We start from the raw sequence: 21,901 nt of genomic DNA on the forward strand, positions 1-21,901 counted from the left end.
AGCTGGTTGAACTTGAGGCCTCTTTATTGTCTGTGTTGTAGTGCACTACCTCGACTGTCTTGTTGAAGATACTTGTTTAAATATTCCGTCTGCTGTGAGGATGAAAGCAGTCTCACTGACCAACAGGTAATCATTGCAAGCATGTTAATCAAGCATTCTCATTTGACCGAATATGACGCAGACCTGAAAGAGCACACACAAGCAAGGGCCACAGCCGTTTGTCTGTGACCTCCTCTAACACGTTCCTTCTCCTCACCTTCAGGAGGAATCATCCAGCTCTCCATCTCTTGACTAGCCTGCTGGAGTCCCTTCTGACTGGTGCCATCAGAAGGTTTATCATCTTTTCAGGTTATTTCCCTACCTGATCAACCTTCACTTAAGACGTGTGCATTGGAAATAGTATTAAATAAATGTAAAAGTCGCAGATATAGGAATTTTTTCACTCTTACAAGGATAGGAATGAATACCCATAATTGAGTTCTTTGGACAAATGTGGTTTGGCAAATTGCTTGTAAAGTTAAGTAGGATTTTGTTTAAAAAAAAATCTGATCAAAAAAGCATTCCATTAAAAAAAAAAAAATACACACACACCTTGTTTACGTATTAACTTTTTGTGCCCTGCCCTGTCCTGCCCATGCGTTTTGTCACTTTAACCCTAGCGCCCCAGCAATTTTCAAGTACTGTGCTAAGAAAAAGTATTCAATCCCCTTGAGAGACCCTCTCCAATTTGTATGTGCCACAATACTTGAGTTTCTTCTCACAATATACGGCAATTGCATGGTAAATATTGGGTGCTTTCTTCTATTTATCAAAACCAAAACACTGGACTTGAACTGAGGAGGGCATTTTGTTTTGGATTCTGTATTTTATAGAGGCTGTGCGCTTTGCAAGCAGCTCCTCATCTATTGATGTGCTACGTTTTGATAGCAGTGTCCCATTTGAGGGAACGTAGGAGACATAGATTTCTTTTGCAAGTGCCAACAAAATGTATTCCTTCTAAATTCCAGTGGATTGCAAAAAATAAATAAACAACCCTGGTAGTTAATGTATTAATGATCTAACAGAACAAAGCAATTGCAATACTATGCTGCATTTACTTTTTTCCTCCACTTCTAACCACAAGCAAGAAACCAATTGTTTGACTTGAAGTTTCATAAATGCAGCACAAGAGATTGCCTGGCATAGCAGCAGTGATCACAAAAAAAATGGAAGGGCTGCCACGGGAGAGTTAATTAAAAAGTGTCTTTTGGTGACTGCAGAATTCTGTCAAGTAAAACTTTAACTCGTCACATTGAAGACATGACAGAGCAGCAAAAGTAGAACACTTTCATGCCTGGGTAAGTTGGAGGCTGAAAGTCAGAGCTGACAGGATTTTGTCATACTTTTCACATGAACTCTTTTCTCCGTCCAGCTTCCAAACTTTTTATCCAATGCTTGGTTTCAGTGAGCCAATGCCTGCCACAGCAGCAGAACAAGCGAGGCGCTCTGGGTAGAATGAATGGGCATGCTGAAGCGGGTTATTAAGCGTGCTTGAGTGTCGTACTAAATTAAACAAGTTTACTACTGATATATCACGTGCCTGCTTCCTTAGATAGACAGAGCAAAGGGACTATAGATAGACGGGATAGACATACAGACAAATAGATAGATAGATAAGAAAGGAAAGGCACGATACATAGATAGATAGACAGACAGACAAGAAAGGAAAGGCACGATAGATAGACAGGATAGACAGACAGACAAATAGATAGATAGATAAGAAAGGAAAGGCACGATAGATAGACAGACAGACTGACAGATAGATAAATAGGAAAGGAAAGGCACGTTAGACAGACAGACCAGATGTAAAGGAAAGGCACAATAGATAGATAGGAAAGGAAAGGCACGATAGATAGATAGATAGATAGATAGATAGATAGATATGTAAAATACGCTATATGATAGATAGAATGAATGAGCCAACTTTATTTGTCCCCAGGGAGATTTTTTAGCTCTTTTCAAAGGCCATTAAATAAAATAAATACATTCATGACTCAGTTAACAACGTCCCGACTAAAGACATTGTGCTTCCAAAGACATACAATGAATGAAAACAAATTACATTGAAATTACATTGTAAAAGGTTGTATTATAGTTTTAATGTTGTTATTAATGTATTATTATTACTGTATTTCAATGATTATTATTCATTTCTATGATGTATGTGTTATGCTAATTTTAGATTAGGTTGCTTAAGGTTAAGTTAACTTCAGTTAGGCTCTGTCAGGTCAGGTGTATACTTGATGCTTCATTGCGATGAACGTGATGGATAGGCGTGACCCTCTATGCTGCTCGCACATGGCTAGGACCCACGTGCTATACAAAGAACACAGCAAAGCAGACTCGCCACCTTGTAAAATGACATCAGACACAGAGGCACACCCTGTCCTCTTAATATATGTCAATGTGCATCATGACAAAATTGACTAGTGACACACTGGTTGGAACCATGACTGCAGTTACCTAAATAGATATATATACTGCTCAAAAAATCAAAGGAACACTTTTTAATCAGAGTATGGCATCAAGTCAATGAACCTTCTGGGCTGTTGATCTGGTCAGTTAAGTATCAGAGGGGTTCCTTAATCAGTTTCAACTGCTTTGGTGTTAATGAAATTAACAACAGGTGCACTAGAGGGGCAACAGTGAGACGACCCCCAAAACAGAAATGGTTTAACAGGTAGAGGCCACTGACATTTTTCCCCTCTTCATCTGTTTTGTCACTAGTTTTGTGTTTGGCTACAGTCAGTGTCACTACTGGTAGCATGAGGCGATACCTGGACCCTGCAGAGTTTGGTGGCACAGGTAGTCCAACTTCTTCAGGGTGGCACCTCAATACATGTCATTGCCAGAAGGTTTGCTGTGCCTCCCAGCACAGTCTCAAGGGCATGGAGGAGATTCCAGGAGACAGGCAGTTACTCTAGGGCCCCTCGTAGAAGGTCCTTAACCCATCAGCAGGACCCACCGATATCTGCTCCTTTGGGCGAAGAGGAACAGGATGAGCACTGCCAGAGCCTACAAAATGACCTCCAGCAGGCAGGCCACTGGTGTGAATGTTTCTGGTCAAACAATTAGAAACAGACTTCATGAGGGTGGCCTGAGGGCCCGACATCCTCTAGTGGGCCCTGTGCTCACTGCCCAGCACCGTGGAGCTCGATTGGACCTGGCACCTGTAACATTGTTCAGCATGACCAATTTGGTGGTGGGTCAGTGATAGTATGAGGAGGCATATCCATGGAGGGATGCGCAGACCTTTACTGGCTAGACATCGGCACCTTGACTGCCATTAGGTATCGGGATGAAATCCTTGGACTCATTGTCAGACCCTGTGCTGGTGCAGTGGCTCCTGGGTTCCTCCTGGTGCATGACAGTGCCCGGCCTCATGTGGCAAGAGTATGTAGGCAGTTCCTGGAGAATGAAGGAATTGATACCATGGACTGCCCCTGAAATGCTCACTCACCTGACCTCAATCCAATAGAACACCTCTGGGTGTGACATTATGTTTTGGTCCAGCCGACGCCTCAGACTGTCCAGGAGCTCAGTGATGCCCTAATCCAGATCTGGGAGGAGATCCCCCAGGGCACCATCCATTGTCTCATTAGGAGCATGCTTCAAGTCTTCTGGGAAGGCTTTCCACAAGGTGTAGGAGTGTGTTTAGGGGAATTTGTGACCATTCTTCCAGGAGAGCATTTGTGAGGATGAGAAGGCCTGGCTCACTCGCAGTCTCCAGACTCGCAGTAATTCATTCCAAAAGTTCATTCTGTCAGGTTGAGGGCAGGGCTGTGTGCAGGCCACTGAAGTTCCTCTTCACCAAACTCGCTCATCCATTTCTTTATAGACCTTACTTTGTGCACTGGGGTGCAGTCTTGTTACCATCCCCAAACTGTTCACCACAAAGTTGGGAACATGAAATTGTCCAAAATTGCTTTGTATGCTGAAGCATTAAGAGTTCCTTATACTGGAACTAAGGGACCAAGCCCAACCCCTGAAAAACAACCCCACACCATAATCTCCCCTCCACCATACTTCGCACTTGGCACAATGCAGTCAGGTGAGTCCAGTTCCCCTGGTCAGACTCGTCCATCAGATTGCGTGATTTGTCACTGCATCCGACGCTTTGCATTGCACTTGGTGATGTCAGGCTTGGCTGCAGCTCCTCGGCCAAGTAGACCCATTTTATGAAGCTCTCTCTACACTGCACTGTTCTTGAGCTTTTGGAGGTGTGTAGCTATTGACTCTGCAGAAAGTTGGTGACTTCTGCCCACCTCAGCATGCCCTGTCTCTGTACTTTGTGATTTTATGTGGCCTGCCACTTTGTGGCTGATTTTCTGTTGTTCCCAATTGCATCCATTTTGTTATAATACCACTAACAGTTGACTGTGGAATATTTAGTAGCGAGGAAAGGTCACGAATGGACTTCTTGCACAGGTGGCATCCTATCACAGTACCAGGCTTGAATTCACTGAGCTCCGGAGAGCGACCCATTCTTTCATAAATGTTTGTAGATGGAGTCTGCATACCTTGGTGCTTGATGTTATACACCTGTGATCATGGAAGTGATTGGAACTCCTGAATTCAATGCTTTGGAGGGGTGGGTCCCAATACTTTTGGCAATAAACTGTATAATAAAACTCACAGGTCACAATGGTATTGGGAACTCTCGAGTGTCACAACAATTAGTATATTAATGTAACAGCCTAATTTTTACATCGGTGTCAAGAACAGAGTTACCTTTTTGCCACTGTGGCAGTCTGTGTGTTAATCTTTAGCCGTACTTGTCTCCGTCGATATCATGTGACACACAGTGTTAGCCAACGATTAAACTGTTACATTCGTGACCAATGAATGAGGTAGATCTTCATATCAGATGCTCATTTGCGTCCAAGTTTGTTTCATTTTAGTTCCCAAGAACGTTTTCCAGGAGTGGTTTATTTAAAAATATTTCAGTATTTTTGTTACGCTCTGATCATGTGACTAAAAGACTTCAGATGGGGATTATGCAACACAACTACCGCAATGTTTTTTCCATGGATCTTCATGATCATATTTGCTAGCGTAGATGCCTGTTCTGTCAGAACCTCTGCTTTTTTTTTCTTGGCTAACACTACAAACTACATGGGGTAAGTAACATGTCTCTCTATTATAATAAAAAAATCTTGGGACGAGATGTGACTTTTTGAAGAGACTTTTTGGAATGAAGTCCCGCGAGACAGAGACTTTTAACATGAGATTCTTTCAAGTCACTCCCTACTTACAACCTTTTGCAAACAAGACCACGGTCATCTAACCTCTCAGTCATGTGAATGCTTTTGTCAGACACACTTCCTGCGCTCTCCGCTCTTATCAATTTTATCAGGACAGTAATTTTATGCATTCTAGATAACATGTCAACGACTAAGCAAAGTAGAAAGAGCAGCGTGTCGAAAAGAGACTCAAAAGCATTGGAGAGAAAAGAATGCAAAAAAGAACAATAATAATCTATGTGCAGATTCTGAAAATAAGGAAAGGAATAATCAGTCCGGACCAAGTGGAATTGAAAACCTCGCAGGTCCAATTGGGGTCAGAAATAAAAGACAAAGAGTAAATGACAAAGTAGAACTTCATAAAGACGTTCAAAAACGTTGGCACAATACACATGCACAGCAGGTTAGAGATTATGAGTGATGGACTATGCAAAGGGACAAGATTAGTTGTATTAAACATTGGTCGAACAATTCTAACTTGTAAAATTTTAACAGGCGACAAGAACGGTAATGTAGCACATCTTCCGCGGATAACAATAGACACCAAAGGAGATCTTGATACGCCATTCGTATTAAAATGTTTACAGTTTCCCGTTAGAATAGCTTTTGTTATGACAATTAACAAATCACAGGGACAAACATTCGAAAAAGTCGGTTTATTTATTAGAGAGAAAGAAACAAAATTCAATCACGGGCAGTTATACATTGCGTTGTCACGATGTAAGTCCAAACACGGAATCAAAATTCAATGCGATCTTGAAGAAAAGTTAATTCCAAATATTGTTTTTACTGAATTTTAAAGTAAAAGTGAAAATAATGAATTTGTAACAATTTCCATCAAAATAACAATCTCTTTAAATTGTATATCCAATTAACCAAACCCGGGGGTTGGTGAGGAAAGCGAGCCGGGGGCAGAGCCCCCTAGTATTTACAAAAAAATGTATACCTTGAAATGTCTTTGGAACAGGTCACGTAATGTCACGCATGTGCGTCCGAGGATCTCCTGACAGGTTCATTCGAGGTATGTGATAACCCACCGAGGTGAGAGAGGGCGCTGTCACTAACGGTTTGTGTCTCCTTCTCTCCCTGCAACAACTATTAACCGCCCAGTGAGGGCACTTGGCCCTGCCCCATTTGGTCCGTGTAACATAAGAAGCCCAACTGCCTAGAAGGAGGCATCTTTGACAAGCAGATGAAGCTCATCTGAATGACCCGACTTACAACGGCAAAGCACTGGATATATTTTGTTATTTAATTTCACCCAAGAGGGCTGTTGTCTTGATTTAGGCTGATTATTGATGTTTTTCTAGCCTCATCCTTTTAGAGAAGCCATATTGTGTACCGTTGTCAGGTTGACATCCTGCATTTCTATGGGCATGGTCTCTGGGCTGTTGACCTTGACCTTATCGGCAAATGGCATAAAAGGTCAGGTGAGCCTTATCCAATCCTTATTTTCAATTTGACTTCTCGTGTGATCACTTTTCATGTTTTGCCTTGTTTTTGACTTATTGCGTGTTTTTGGACGTTGATTTTTGCCTATCGTCATGGTTTCGATCGCTTCCGTTTATTTTCTTTTGTTTGCCATTTGCTCACATCTTCCAGGTTTTCTCAAAAATTAGTTACCTGTATTATTGCTGAGTGAGGACAGCTGTTTATTGACACCAGGAAGGCTTTATTTCTGTTGGAATTGTGTGTTAAACTGGACGTCCCGGTTGAAGTCCCTAGTCTTCTTTACCTCTTTGACCTGTCATTCCTGCATCCGGCCATGGTAATTAACTTTAATTTTGCATTCTGCACCCTGCCTCCATATTAGTGACATTGTTGGTTAACTAAAGTCGGTAACTTGATTTTATGTGGCCTACCACTTCATGGCTGAGTTCCTGTTGTTCCCAATTGCATCCACTTTGTTATAATACCACTAACAGTTGACTGTGGAATATTTAGTAGTGAGGACATTTCACAAATGGGCTTATTGCACAGGTGGCATCCTATTACGTTACCACACTTAAATTCACTGAGCTCCTGAGAGCGACCCATTTTTTCACAAATGTTTGTAGAAGCCATCTGCATGCCTAGGGGCTTGAGTTTATACACCTGTGGCCATGGAAGTAATTGGAACCTTATCCAGTCCTTATTTTCTGGACAGTTTCACATCCATGGCAGAGCGACGGGCGCTGAGCAGGCTCCTGTCAATCATGGAGAATCCACTGAACAGGATCATCTCCAGACAGAGGAGCAGCTTCAGTGACAGACTGCTGTCACCGTCCTGCTCCACTGACAGACTGAGGAGACCCCACACTATGCGACTCTTCAATTCCACCCGGGGGGGGTAAACGATAACATTATACAAAGTTATTGTCTGTTATACCTGCCTCGCACTCTCCACCCTGCATTTTTTAACTTGCACTGCAATTTTATTACTCTTTAATTTAATATTGTTTATTATCAGTATGCTTCTGCTGGAGTATGGGAATTTCTCCTTGGGGATTTATCTATCTATCTATCTATCTATCTATCTATCTATCTATCTATCTATCTATCATATAGTGCCTTTCATATCTATCTATCTATCTATCTATTATATAGTGCCTTTCATATCTATCTATCTATCTATTATATAGTGCCTTTCATATCTATCTATCTATCTATCTATCTATCTATCTATCTATCTATCTATCCATCCATCCATCCATCCATCCATCCATTTTCTAACCCGCTGAATCCGAATACAGGGTCACGGGGGTCTGCTGGAGCCAATCCCAGCCAACACAGGGCACAAGGCAGGAACCAATCCTGGGCAGGGCGCCAACCCACCGCAGGACACACACAAACACACCCACACACCAAGCACACACTAGGGCCAATTTTATTAGAATCGCCAGTCCACCTAACCTGCATGTCTTTGGAATGTGGGAGGAAACCGGAGCGCCCGGAGGAAACCCACGCAGACACGGGGAGAACATGCAAACTCCACGCAGGGAGGACCCGGGAAGCGAACCCGGGTCTCCTAACTGCGAGGCAGCAGCGCTACCACTGCGCCACCGTGCCGCCCTTCTATCTATCTATCTATCTATTATATAGTGCCTTTCACATATCTATCTATCTATCTGTCTCTCTCTGTCTGTCTGTCTGTCTGTCTGTCTTCAATTTGACTTCTCGTGTGATCACTGTTCATGTTTTGCCCTGTTTTTGACTTATTGCGTGTTTTTGGATGTTGATTTTTGCCTTTCGTCATGGTTTCAGTTGCTTCAGTTTAATTTTATTTTCTTTTGTTTGCCTTTTGCTCGCATCTCCCGGGTTTTGTCAAGAAATTAGTTGCCTGTTTTCCTGCAGAGTGAGAACAGCTGTCTATTGACACCAGGAAGGCTTTATTTCTGTTGGAATTGTGCATTAAATGGGACGTCCCGGTTGAAGTCCCAACTCTTCTTCGCCGCTTCAACATTGTTGGGCAACTAAAGTCGGTAAATCAGAGGGGCTGTGTGTTCAGTCGTCTTTATTTAAGGAGAAGTAAGCAGAATAACAAGGAAAATCTTTGTACTTCTCCCACATTTGCATGCTCCTATATGATTTCCCAATGTCGTCATTCTGTTTGATTAATTATTGATTTTATGAAAAAGCAAAACCGTCTTTGAGATGTTACACCGAACACGTAATCTAAATGGCCCTTCAAGGAAAGAATACTAATGGTCACAGATTAGCTAAAGCAGAATGTTCACTTTCCGAAATAAAAACGTACCCAAAGGTGCAGGCTCAGAAACTCGTCCATCATCAAAGCATTTTTCTCACTCTGTGATTTTTTTTTTTTTGCTACTTTATGACAGATTGGCATTTTTAGAGCTTTCACATTTCTTAAAAGCTGCTTTGCTAATTGCGCCCCATCTTTAATGTGACCTTTTAATAATCTAATACTTCTCAAGTGTCATCCTTGTCTTGCTTTTACATGGTGAAGCTTTGTTCAACTTTATTAGACAACTTTCGAGAGAGCAAAAAAAAAAAAAAATTGATAGAAAATTAGCAGTAATTAGGTGAATTTTCCTAGCTGTAATATGGACATTGATATGCAAAAAAATTGGTTTGTCAGTAGCTTAAAGAAACTTTTCCTTGACACTTGTGTGTGGCAGGTGAAATATGGAATGGTAATTTTACATTTCAAGCTAACAGTCTTGCATATTAAGATAAAGCGTTGTCATTCAGGCAGCAGGTTAATATGAAGTTATTGTCATTACTAAATTGTATTAGAAGCTGGCTGAAGCTGGTCGCTTGGAAAGACATTGAGAGTGAACTTTTCGGAGGGAAAACTTTTTTTTTTAAAGTAATAAATCAGTTATGGAAACATAAACAGCCTTTTAAATATGGCTTGTAAATAGATTGGGGTCTGGGGGAGCCTAAAAAAGCCTGACTTTTAACAGCATTGACTGGGCATACTTCTCAGTCGGTTGTGTTGTCTTAAACATTAATACCATTAATTATTTCCTTTTTTTTGTCCATCTACTGTACTTATAAAAAATATTCATCACCTTTAGAAAGTTTCACATTTTACTGTTATACAACACTGAATCTGAGTGGTTTGAATTTGACTTTTATAACACTGATTGGCAGAAAAAAGACTCTGCAAAGTTGATTATAAAACACAAAATAATTGATCACATACAGTAAGTGTTTAATACGACACACCTTCAGTGCCCTCCATTGTGTTTGGGACAAAGAGCCATTTTTCTTTTTTCTTGATTTCCCCATCTGATTCATCCATCCATTATCCAACCCGCTATATCCTACCTACAGGGTCACAGGGGTCTGATGGAGCCAGTCCCAGCCAACACAAGGTGCAAGGCAGAAAACAACACAGGGCGCCGGCCCACCATAGGGCACACACACCCACACGCTAGGGACAATTTAGGATTGCCAATGCACCTAACCTGCATGTCTTTGGACTATAGGAGGAAACCGGAGTACCCGGAAGAAACCCACGCAGACGGGAAGCGAAACTGGGTCTCCTAACTGCGAGGCAGCAGCGCTACCCACTGTGCCACCATGCCGGCCCCCATCTAATTCACAGTTTAAAATTACAAATCAAACAATTCAGAAATTGTGATTAAAGTGCACACTGCAGATCTTCATTTCAGGGAATTGGCATACATTTCGGTCACTTGATGTAGAAATTACGACATTTTTTCTACATGTACACAGGTAATTTTTGGGACATAAATATACAGTGCCTTCCTTAATATTTGATTTTTTTCCCTCTGCTTCACAGTTTAAAATTACAAATTAAACACTTCAAGCATAACTAAAGTGCACATTGCAGACTCTCATTTACGGTGATTTGCACACATTTCAGTCACACAAATGCACGGTCAACCTCCTGCCATTTCACACTCGTAAACCAAGTTACTTGCAAACCGAGGTTCCACTTGTATATATTATTTATCAGTGTTATTTGTTAGGAAAATTGATTCTTATGTTGATATTTTTGGGGTGCAGAACGGATTAACTGGATTTCCATTATTTTCAATGGGGAAGTTTGTTCAAGATATCAACAACAACAGCAACATTTATTTCTATAGCACATTTTCATACAAACAGTAGCTCAAAGTGCTTTACATATTAAAGAATAGAAAAATGAAAGACACAATTATAAAACAAAATAAATCAACATTAATTAACATCGAATAAGAGTAAGGTTCAATGGCCAGGGGACAGAAAAAATAAAAAAACTCCAGACGGCTGGAGAAAAAATAAAATCTGTAGGGATTCCAGACCATGAGACCGCCCAGTCCCCTCTGGGCAATCTACCTAACATAAATGAAACAGTCCTCTTTGGATTTAGGATTCTCACGGAAGGGCTTGATGATGAAGATGATGGTCACGTAGACTTCTGCCTTTTAATCCGTCCATCATTGTTTGAGCATCATGAAGCTTTGAGTAGGTGGTGGTGGCGCAGGCCACCACCACAAAGAAACCGGAAAAAGAAACAGAAGAGAGTAGGGGTCAGTACGGATTTTAGAGCCACCATGAGTAGTTATTTTGAGGAGATTGAACATATAGAGTATCAGGATTAAGTTAAATTAAGATTAAAATGAAGTTATAAAAAGGCCATGTTAAAGTAATGTGTTTTCAGCAGTGTTTTAAACTGCTCCACTGTATCAGCCTGGTGAATTCCTATTGGCAGGCTATTCCAGATTTTAGGTGCATAGCAGCAGAAGGCCGCCTCACCACTTCTTTCAAGTTTTGTTCTTGGAATTCTAAGGAGACACTCATTTGAGGATCTGAGGTTACGATTTGGAATATAAGGTGTCAGACATTCCGATATATAAAATGGAGCAGATTATTTAAGGCTTTATAAACCATAAGCAGAATTTTAAAGTCAATCCTGAATGACACAGGTAACCAGTGTAGTGACATTAAAACTGGAGAAATGTACTCGGATTTTCTTTTCCTAGTTAGGATTCTAGCAGCTGCATTCTGCACTAGTTGCAAACAATTTATGTCTTTTTTGGGTAGTCCTGAGAGGAGTGCGTTACAGTAATCTAGTCGACTGAAAACAAACGCGTGAACTAATTTCTCAGCATCTTTCAGTGATATAAGAGGTCTAACTTTACTTATGTTTCTTAAGTGAAAAATGCTGTCCTAGTGATCTGATTAATATGTGATTTAAAATTCAGATTACAGTCAACAATCACCCCTAAGCTTTTTACCTCCGTCTTGACTTTTAATCCTAATGTATCCAGTTTATTTCTAATAGCCTCATTGTATCCATTATTGCTGATCACTAAAATTTCAGTTTTCTCTTTATTTAACTTGAGAAAATTACTATTCATCCATTCTGAGATACCAGTCAGACATTGTGTTAGTGAATCAAGAGAATCAGGGTCATCAGGTGCTATTGATAAGTAAAGCTGTGTGTCATCAGCATATCTGTGGTAACTCACGTTGTGCCCTGAGATAATCTGACCTAACGGAAGCATGTAGATTGAGAATAACAGCGGACCCAGGATAGAGCCTTGTGGAACACCATATAGAATATGGTGAATATGAAGATATGAGAAATTCGCTATACGAGCTCAGTGCTGGAACGAATTAAACTCGTATCTCGAGGTTCCACTGTGTGTATGTGTATATATATATATATATATACATATATATATATATATATATACCTGTGTATATATATATATATATATATATATATATATATATATATATATATATATAGATTTGTCACTTGAAGATGTGTTCTTGTTTTGTTGCGGTAGGCTCAGACTTTTTCCTATCAGATTCTTTACTATGTAGACTTTTACAGAAGGCCTCAAATTCTAATAACCTTTGAGCACGAAATCCCATAAAGCACTTTAAAAAAATGCCCACTAGAGGGGGTTATACAGTCAAACCCTGGCTTGATAAATGGGCAAACACAGAAACGTTTTAAAAATAAAAAAAGATTTAATTTCCACAAAAGGTATGTTAACACTGCGAAGTTCCAAAGAGCACAATGGAAAAATGGAGTTACCTTAAACACAAGGCATTGCAAGCAAACAAAGTTCCAAATCACAAATGTACAGAATGGTCAGAAAAAAGAGCAAAAGAGGGTCAGAAATTCACCAAAGCTCAGCAAAACACAAGAACTTGCCAAAACTCTCTAGTTCAATTAAAATGAACCACTGGGAACTATGGGAGACCCTCCAGCCATACTGTTTAAGGTGGAGGGGAGTTCCTAGTGATGATTTGGCAGATGGGACCACGCTCAAAACATGTGGAACAAGGCATAGTACATAACACACAATACATGAAAGTAACATTAAACAATGACCCAAAAGTGAACAAAAAATACATAAAACAAGAATATGAACCCCAGCCAAGGAAAGAACCCAAGATGAAATATAACATTTTGATAACATTATAATTACTCTCACCAGCCAGGCTGTGGTCAGAGTTGACTGCTATTGTAGGTAAATACACTGCTCAAAAAATTGAAGAGAACACGTAATCATCCCAGTGTCAGTGAAGGTTCAGGAATATCAGTCAGTCCAATTAAGATAGCAGAAACAATTGTGAACCAACGTCACCTGATTTGGTGCAAATGACAGTGACAACAGGTGCACTAGAGAGGCAACAGCAAGATACCCCCAAAAAGGGAATGGTTTTGTAGGTGATGGTCATAGATAGTTTATCCTTTTTGACTGATTCCTCTCTAGTTTTGTGTCTTGCTAGTGTCTTTGTCACTATTCGTATCATGAGGCGGTACCTGCAGTTCATTCAGGTGGCACAGGTAGTCCAGCTGCTCCAGGATGACACATCCATATGTAACGTTGCAAGAAGATTTGTTGTGTCTCCCATCACAGCCTCAGGAGCATGGAGGAGATACCATAAGATGGGCCGTTACACAAGGAAAGCTGGACAAGCCCGTAGAAGGGCATCAACTGAGCAAGCAGCAACCACTATTTGCTTCTTTGTGTGAGTAGGAACAGGAGGAGCACAGCCAGAGCGCTACAAAATGACCTCCAGCTGGCTACTGGGGTGCGTGTTTCTCACCAAACTGTCAGAAACAGACTCCACAAGGGTGACGTGATGGTAAGACGTCCTCTAGTGGAACCTTTGCTTACAGCCAATCACTGTGCATTGGCATTTGCTAGAGAATACACAATTGGCAACCCGTTCTCTTCAGAGATGAAGTTCACACTGAGCATGTGTGACAGACGTGAAAGAGTCTGGAGACACCGTGGTGAGCATTGTGCAGCCTGCAACATTATTCAGCATGTCCAGTTTGGCGGTGAGACAGTGTTGGTCTAGCGGGGCATATTCTTGTGGTTCACACAAACTAGACAGCTAGACAGCGGTACTCTGACTCCTGTTAGGCACCGAGAATGAAATTCTCAGAGCCATTGTCAGGCTGTACATTCTGACAATGGGCCCCAGGTTCCTCCCGGTGCAGGACAATGCCCGACCTCATGTGGCCAGAGTCTCTAGGCAGTTCCTGGATGATGATCGCATTGATACCACTGACTAGCTCGCACGTTCCCCAAACTTGAATCCAATTGAGAACCTCTAGGACGTTATGTATCAGTGTATTGTCACCGCCAAGCAGCACCACAGGCTGTCCAGGAGCTCACTGATGACCTGATCCAGACGTTGTCGGGAGTGCATACAGGCACATGGGGGCCATATACACAACTGAGTCACATTATGAGTCGCCTTGATGAAATTCACATGAGTAAGATCAATGTATGATTTGAATTTTTAGCTTTGATTTTCAGTGTGATGTTGAATCAGCCGTCAATGAATTGGTATTTTTGGTTTCCATGGACTGTTGTTACATCATTTTGATCTCAAGAAATTTCACAGGATTACTCAGTCAAAAGTTTCCATTTGAACGTTTCATTCATTGAGATCCGATGTGTAGTTTAAGCATTTCCTTACTTTTTTTGAGCAGAGTATCTCTCACTTTCTTCTACATCTGTTACTACATTAAGTTAGATAATGTAATAGAACAGACAGGAGAGGAAGTTTCGATTTTTATCCATACATAAATTAACTTAAGATTTCCAATTGAGCCTAAAGTATAAGTAAATAGAACTGAGTGTTGGCAAAATAACAAGGCCCGATTAATAAACCATTTATCTTGCTTACGTGTGCTACCAGGTGGTTCTCTGTCTTAGTATGTTGATTGGTCTCTGGTCCTACGTGGTCCAGCATGGCTCTTGGATGGAGTGGTAGACACACAATATGGCTGTTTGCATGAATGAGGCAGAAAAGACACCAGCATGGCCATCTGCATGAATAAAGCAACAGAGACATTGAGCCTCAATAAGACAAAATTAATGCTAGTCTGGTTTCTTTGATGTACCTTCCAAGTCGATTGGAATACCGCAGTACAAGGGCTCTCCTGGTTCATTCCAGTCGTGTTTGTGTACAACTCATCCCCTATTCCATACCTGGCCAGACTGTCCCTTCATCTGAGTAACCTGTATTCCCCTAGGCCAGGGGTCCCCAACTCCCGTTCTGGAGGGCCCAAGTGGTTGCAGGTTTTCATTCTAACCCTTTTCTTATTTAGAGGCCTGTTTTTGCTTCTGATTACCGTAGATCCCGTTATATAAGCCGAGAATTTCGTCCTAGATTTTTGGCTTGGAGTTTGGGGGTCGGTTTATACAACGAGTATCGTTTCAGATTCAAGATTTCCAGCGAAATGCCGGTTTTGCCGATGAATACGGAAGTAAATAATGACGAAACCACAGAGCCATCTTTCAGATGAAGAAGTAACTTTGCATGCCGGTACTTTAAATTAAATAAAGAATTTATTCAAAAAAGTGTTTTAGTTGTTGATTTTATTAATAAAATTTATAATAAATTATCGGGAATTTTAAAATGAAATTTTTTGTTTTGATTTCCGATCAACATCTTGCTATTTAAACGGATGCGGTCACGTGTATCCGCTTGCGCGATTGTAAACAAACAACCAAGAGCGTTAGTAGCGTCAGTCGGAGCCCAGATACATGTGTTTGTGGATGTAATTTCCGTCATTGCAGTGATTTACCTATATATATATAATTCATTAAGACCATGCAAGCAAGACACATATTTGCTAAGGAAGGAAGAGAAGGTAAAAGTAAGCGATCGCAATCGAAATAAAGATGGACATTGTGTGGAAATATCTCCTCCCTTACTGCAGCCCAAAGATGTCAAATTAAATGGTGAGTACAGTATGAAATTGTTTCTAGAATAGAATGCCTTTTATTGTCACTATACGCATCTACAATGAGATTAAAAGCAGCTCCTTCAGTGCAGAAAAAAAGTTCTGTATAGGGCTTGTATGGTTGTTTTTTAGCTTTAGCATAACGCCGGATCTGCGGCCCGCTTCTGCTTTCTTTCCCTCCTCCGTCTGTGTCGTCTCCTAGACCCGACAACAATCCACGGAGAGCCCGCTGGTCTCGCTATGTTGTCTGAGATGTTGTGCGTGTGATGAAAAACACTCGAAACAGATGTCTGGCTCTGGACACCGATGTCTATAAGGTTCTGAATGGTGTAGCGGATGTTCGCCAAACCGATCGTGCACAAACAAGGACAAAAAAAAAGTACAAAAACAGCAAAAAAGTGCACTGAAAGGAGAGCCCTGAGCTGCTGTGACCATGCGTGCCGCCATGCTCCTAGCTTAATCGAAGTAGGCTTGGCACTTTTATAACTTTTTGGTTAGTACATTAGAAAATGATTGGTGTTTTGGTAAATTATGCACATTATATTATATATCAAAAATGCCGGCAGTCTCAAATTCTCGCCGATAAACATTATAAATATACCTGAAGAGACACTTTTAAGGAAATTTAGAAAATTTTGCTTGGAGAAGGGGGTCGGCTTAAATACCGGTCATCGGCAAATACATGTAATTTAGTAGGTAGAGAAGGGGTTCGGCTAATATACCGGGTCGGCCTGTATTCCGGGATCTACGGTAACTTCTTTTGAATTAATTTGAATTGACTTGTTTCTTAAGATTTGTTCCCCTGAATTTCTACATCGTTCCTCTGAATTGCTTCATTTATTTCCTTAAACAGAAATGAACTGTGAACTGAGTGAGCATGAGTTAAAAAAAAATACTTTAATTGCCTCACATTTTTATGCAATCTTTTTGTTCACCCCACTAAAATAAAGCTGAAAGTCTGCACTTCAACTGCATCGGAGTTGTTTTATTTAAAATTCATTGTGGTAATGTACAGAACCCAAATTAGAAAAAAGTTGTCTCTGTCCAAATATTTATGGACCTAACTGTATCTAGTGAGGTTTAACTGACCATTGTACTACTAACAGGATTTGTCAGAGGCCTTGCACTCTTGCTCGTGTCCTCCCCTATTGCAGAATTACTCTGAAGCACAGTAGGGACTTGTTGGCCATGTAAGAATTTCTGTGTAAATGTGACAACAAATTACACTCAAGCCTGCTTAGCCCACGTCTCCTTAACTGCTGTTTTCTTTTCTTATTAGAAGCTGACCTCTGACTTGGAAGAGCTCCAGCGGCAGAAGGATAAGCTGGAGACAAAAGTGTCAGAGCTGAAAGAACAACAAGCGCAAGAGTCGAGGTCAGCGGCACAGGAACCTGCTGTAACCCCGAGCCATTCTCTGGATTCTGCAACGCCACCCACCAAAGACCTTGAACTAGAAATAAAACAACTGCAGAATAAATTAAAGGTCAGTCAGAGAAGCTCCTTGGGGAGATGGCATGGCACCCCAAACCTTGCCATAAAACCTTACAATGACTGGGTAACAAAGGCTGCAACACCTCCATCCCAACCTGCTCCTCATCTTTTATCTTTTTTTTTTTTTTTTTAAAGAAACAGAAAAAAAATAATGAAATAGCACTTACAAGAGAACACATTTATTCATGTGAGGTTTTGAAAGCAGTATCAAAGGTTTCCTAGTCCTAAGAGGTAAATCTGTGCAGCATTCTTTGATTGTGTGCCTTCTTGCGTTTGGTGCTGTGTTTGCCCTGAAGGGTAAGCTCCAGCTTTCATCTTAGCGTTCCCAGTATGGATTGGAATAACATGGCTTTAAAACGAGTACATTGATCAATAACAACAAGTTTCTTTAAGACACTCCTCAGGCATCTTTAAAGACATTCATAATAAATTTAAGTTGTGACCTTCAGGGGGCACCACTGAGCGCCAAACTCCAAGCATAATGTCATTAAGAGGGTGCAGATGAATGTTTTTTATTCACAATACGTTCTTCTTCCAGTATTCAAAGTCCAAACCAGTGAACACAGCGTCTCCTTCTGCTCCGCCATTTGAGTGTTGCCCCCTGCCGTCTGACTCTGAGTTAACCCTTGAAGCAAGATATCCTCAATTTATGCTAGTTCTTGGAGTACTTCCAGAGTCATGGCCTCACATAACAACAACCCCGGGAGGTGTCTTCCCAACAGCACCTCTAGGTGGCACCTAAGGACCACAACAGGTTCAGCCTTCAAAACTACAATTCCCAGGTAACCCTACGGTTGTCCAGACTGGGACCAAACCAGAGGAGCACTGCCCACTCTCATAGTGGGGGATGAAATGTTCCGAATCCCCCACTCCGTCCATTATTATTTTATCCCACCTAGATTAGGAATCAGTAACCATGATGGCCAGGATGCACCTCCTTTCATGTTGTCCTTCCATTATGGCCTTTCGGCCGGGCAAGAGTTCGCCCTCCATCCAACATGGCATTTAAAAAGTTAATTTATGATGATTGGATTATTCTAATGTGAAAAAAATCCAATAATCTGAGAAAGTAAAAAGACCGAAGATATACTGTTGTTGTACAATGCCTATAAAAAAAAGTCTTTACCCCCCTTGGAATTTTTAACATTTTCATGTTATACAAACTTAATTTGCCTTTTTTTGACACTGATCAACAGAATTAAGACATTTAATGTCAAAATGAAAACAGATTTCTGCAAAGTGGTCTAAATTAATTACAAATATGAAACACAAATGAATTGATCACATAAGTGTTCGCCTCCTTTAATATGACGCCCCTAAATCTTCACTGGTGTAGCCAATTGGTTCTGGAAATCACATGATTAGTTCAATGGAGGTCACCTGTCTGCCATTTCAATTGATTGTGGTATAAATGCACCTGAATGTGGAAGGGTCAACTTCTGGTGAGTCGGTATGGTGGTCTCACGTACACAATGAAGACTAAAGAACACTTCGAGAAACTCTGTGAAAAGCACAAGTGAGAAAATGGAAGCAAAACGATATCTCAAGTCAACGAATATGTGGTTGTATTAATTATCAAAACAAGGAAAGAGAATGGCTAAGCAGTGGAGAAGAAGTGTAGTGGTACTGATTTTTAAGAACAAGGCGGATGTGCAGGACTGTAGTAACTACAGGGGGATACAATTGGTGAGCCACAGCATGAAGTTATGGGAAAGAGTAGTGGAAGCTCGGTTAAGAAGTGAGGTGATGATTAGTGAGCAGCTGTGTGGTTTCATGACTTTTCTTTGTGGACCTGGAGAAAGCGTATGGCCAAGGGCCTCGAGAGGAGTTGTGATACTGCACGAGGAAGTCGGGAGTGGCAGAGAAGTACGTAAGAGTTGTACAGGATATGGACAGGGAAGTGTGACCGTAGTGAGGTCTGTGGTAGGAGTGACGGAGGTGGGATTACATCAGGGATCGGCTCCAAGCCCTTTCTTATTTGCAATGATGATGGACAGGTTGACAGATGAGATTAGACAGAAGTCCCCGTGGACTGTGATGTTTGCTGATGACGTTGTGATTTGTAGAGAGAGTAGGGAGCAGGTTGAGGAGACCTTGGAGAGGTGGAGATATACTCTGGAGTGGAGAGGAATGAAGGTCAGTAGGATCACCAAGACAGAATACATGTGTGTGAATGAGAGGGAGATCAGTGGAATGATGAAGATGCGGGGAGTAGAGCTGGTGAAGGTGGATGATTTTAAATACTTGGGATCAACAGTACAGAGTAACGGGGATTGTGGAAGAGAAGTGAAAAAGAGAGTGCAGGCAGGGTGGAGTGGGTGGAGAAGAGTGTCAGGAGTGATTTGTGACAGGATGGCCATATTACAGTTTGTGAAAAAAGGACTTAAAAGAGCCAATGATGAACCTGATCTGAGTGATGGCAACAGCAAAACGTGGAGACCTAAAGGAACTGCACAAGATCCAAAGCAAGCCACATCATCTGGTAGACATGGAAGTGCTGGGGGTGTTGCATCTTGAGCATGTATGGCTGCCACGGGTCCTGGCACACTTCTCTTCATTGGTGATGGAACTGCTGAAGGCACAATGAATTCTGAGGTGTAGAGAAACATCTTATCTCTTCAAGTTCCATTAAAGGCCTCCAAACTCAGTGGACAACGCTTCATCCTACAACAAGATAATGAGCCAAACACACTCCTGAGAATTTATGAAAGCTAAAGTATGGAAAAATCTTGAATGGCCAAGCCAGTCACCTGATTTTAAGCCAATTGAGCAGGCATTCCATATGTCCCAAATGTTATGGTGCCCTAAAATGAGGGGACCTTGTAGAAAAAGTGGTGTCTGCAAATATCTTTAAAGGAAAGTCTGCCATGTGCACCTTAATCACGACATCTGAATTGTTTGATTTGTAATTTTAAACTGTGGCACAGTGGGATAAATCGAGGAGAAAGGTGTCCCAAACATCATGGAGGGCACTGTACATCAAAAGATGCCTAAGGAAAGCATTTTCTTTGTAGCGATCCACACACTCCAGTAACAGAATGTTTGTTTGTATCCTCCTATCCATCAATCAAGCCGTATTCTAACATTCAGTGCCATGTGAGCGACTTTAAAAACTGTGTTCACCCGCTGGCCATTAAATTGTTAGCCATCATCTGCTTGACCTGTGACTGAGACTCCATTGTAGAAGCCTCTGCACTTCTCATTCAGTGTGACAGACTGGCTTTATGTCAATGACATTATTCTTGTTTTCTCTGATTCATGTTGTATATTTAGTTATGTATTTTTAATTTAATATTGTTGCATATTGCTTGTTTTTTACAGTGCATTTAGAAAGTATTCCAACCTCTTCACTTTTTCACAGTTTGCTGTGTTGCAGCCTTCTGCTTAAATCATTTAAATTTATTTTTTTCTCTCGTCAGACTATACACAATACTACTGAATGGTAAATCCAGAGCAGGATTTTAGAAATTGTTGCAAAGTTATTAACAAAATGCCAAAAAGTGAATTGATCTGAACTCGCTGTATTTGTGGCTGCTGTGTCACGCAGGGGCTGATGCTGCTGCACCGGTGACGTTTCTGCACCGGGACAGATGACAACAAAGAGTAGAATGAAACTAAAGTGACCTGAATGAGAAAATAAAACTCTTCTTTCATTTCAGAATGCAAACAATGAGATCACTAAGCACATCGCTGCAAGTAAAACTCTGAAAGCCGATGTCCAGGAGAAGGAAGAACAGTTGCAGGAACTGCAGGAGAAGTAAGTGATCAGTTGTGTTTGATGCCACCAAGTGGCCACTTCATTTTTTTCTCAGGCTTATTAATGGGAACAATTTATGTTTATGTGATTTTTTTTTTTTTTTGTGGAGGCCATGTCCAGACTAGGAGAGGTTATGTGAAAATAAGTTAGACAGCATTTCCCCTGATAGCGGCTGCTAAACCTGAACTCACCCAGGGTTATTTGTTTAGGCATGTGAGAATTGATGAGCATGTGATTATATATCCCCCTCGGCTTTTTCAAATAGGTGAGATTATTTTCTGTTTTCTGCGTGCGCGGTGTTCAGCATGTTAAAATAGATAGATAGATAAATAGTCTGTCTTCATGAACTTCCACCTATTTATTATTACATTTCTGCTTTTCCATTTACGATGTACGAGTTTAGGAGAGCATAAGTGATAACAAAGTTATAGTAAGTGGATTATACAGGTTCATTGCAACAAAAAAATAAACAGAAAGATTTATATAATTATATTTTCTTTTTACTGTAAGAGAATTAAAGGAAAGCGATAAAGAGTTTGGGGTACCAGTCCTGGTACCCTATATAACTGGAATGCAAAAGCAAAAAGAAACTGCGGAGACGCCTTCCAGATGCGAGTTCAGGACTGAGCAGGCAAAGCGTGCTGAGCTACCGGTTCTCAGTCCTCCTGGCAAGAAGAGGCAGGA

At 41.0% G+C, this 21,901-nt stretch overlaps 1 protein-coding gene across 1 annotated transcript in view; it reads left to right on the top strand.

Annotated features, from left to right (window-relative positions):
* cntln (centlein, centrosomal protein) overlaps positions 1-21,901 on the top strand; it is a 503,405-nt gene that overhangs the window by 387,782 nt on the left and 93,722 nt on the right. The window contains exons 20-21 of the mRNA XM_039758210.1: positions 17,249-17,452; positions 21,120-21,217. Coding sequence (XP_039614144.1) covers positions 17,249-17,452; positions 21,120-21,217 — 302 coding nt within the window. The remainder of the gene's footprint in view (positions 1-17,248; positions 17,453-21,119; positions 21,218-21,901) is intronic.

Source organism: Polypterus senegalus, chromosome 7 (assembly GCF_016835505.1).
Source record: "Polypterus senegalus isolate Bchr_013 chromosome 7, ASM1683550v1, whole genome shotgun sequence".
Lineage (NCBI taxonomy): Eukaryota > Metazoa > Chordata > Cladistia > Polypteriformes > Polypteridae > Polypterus > Polypterus senegalus.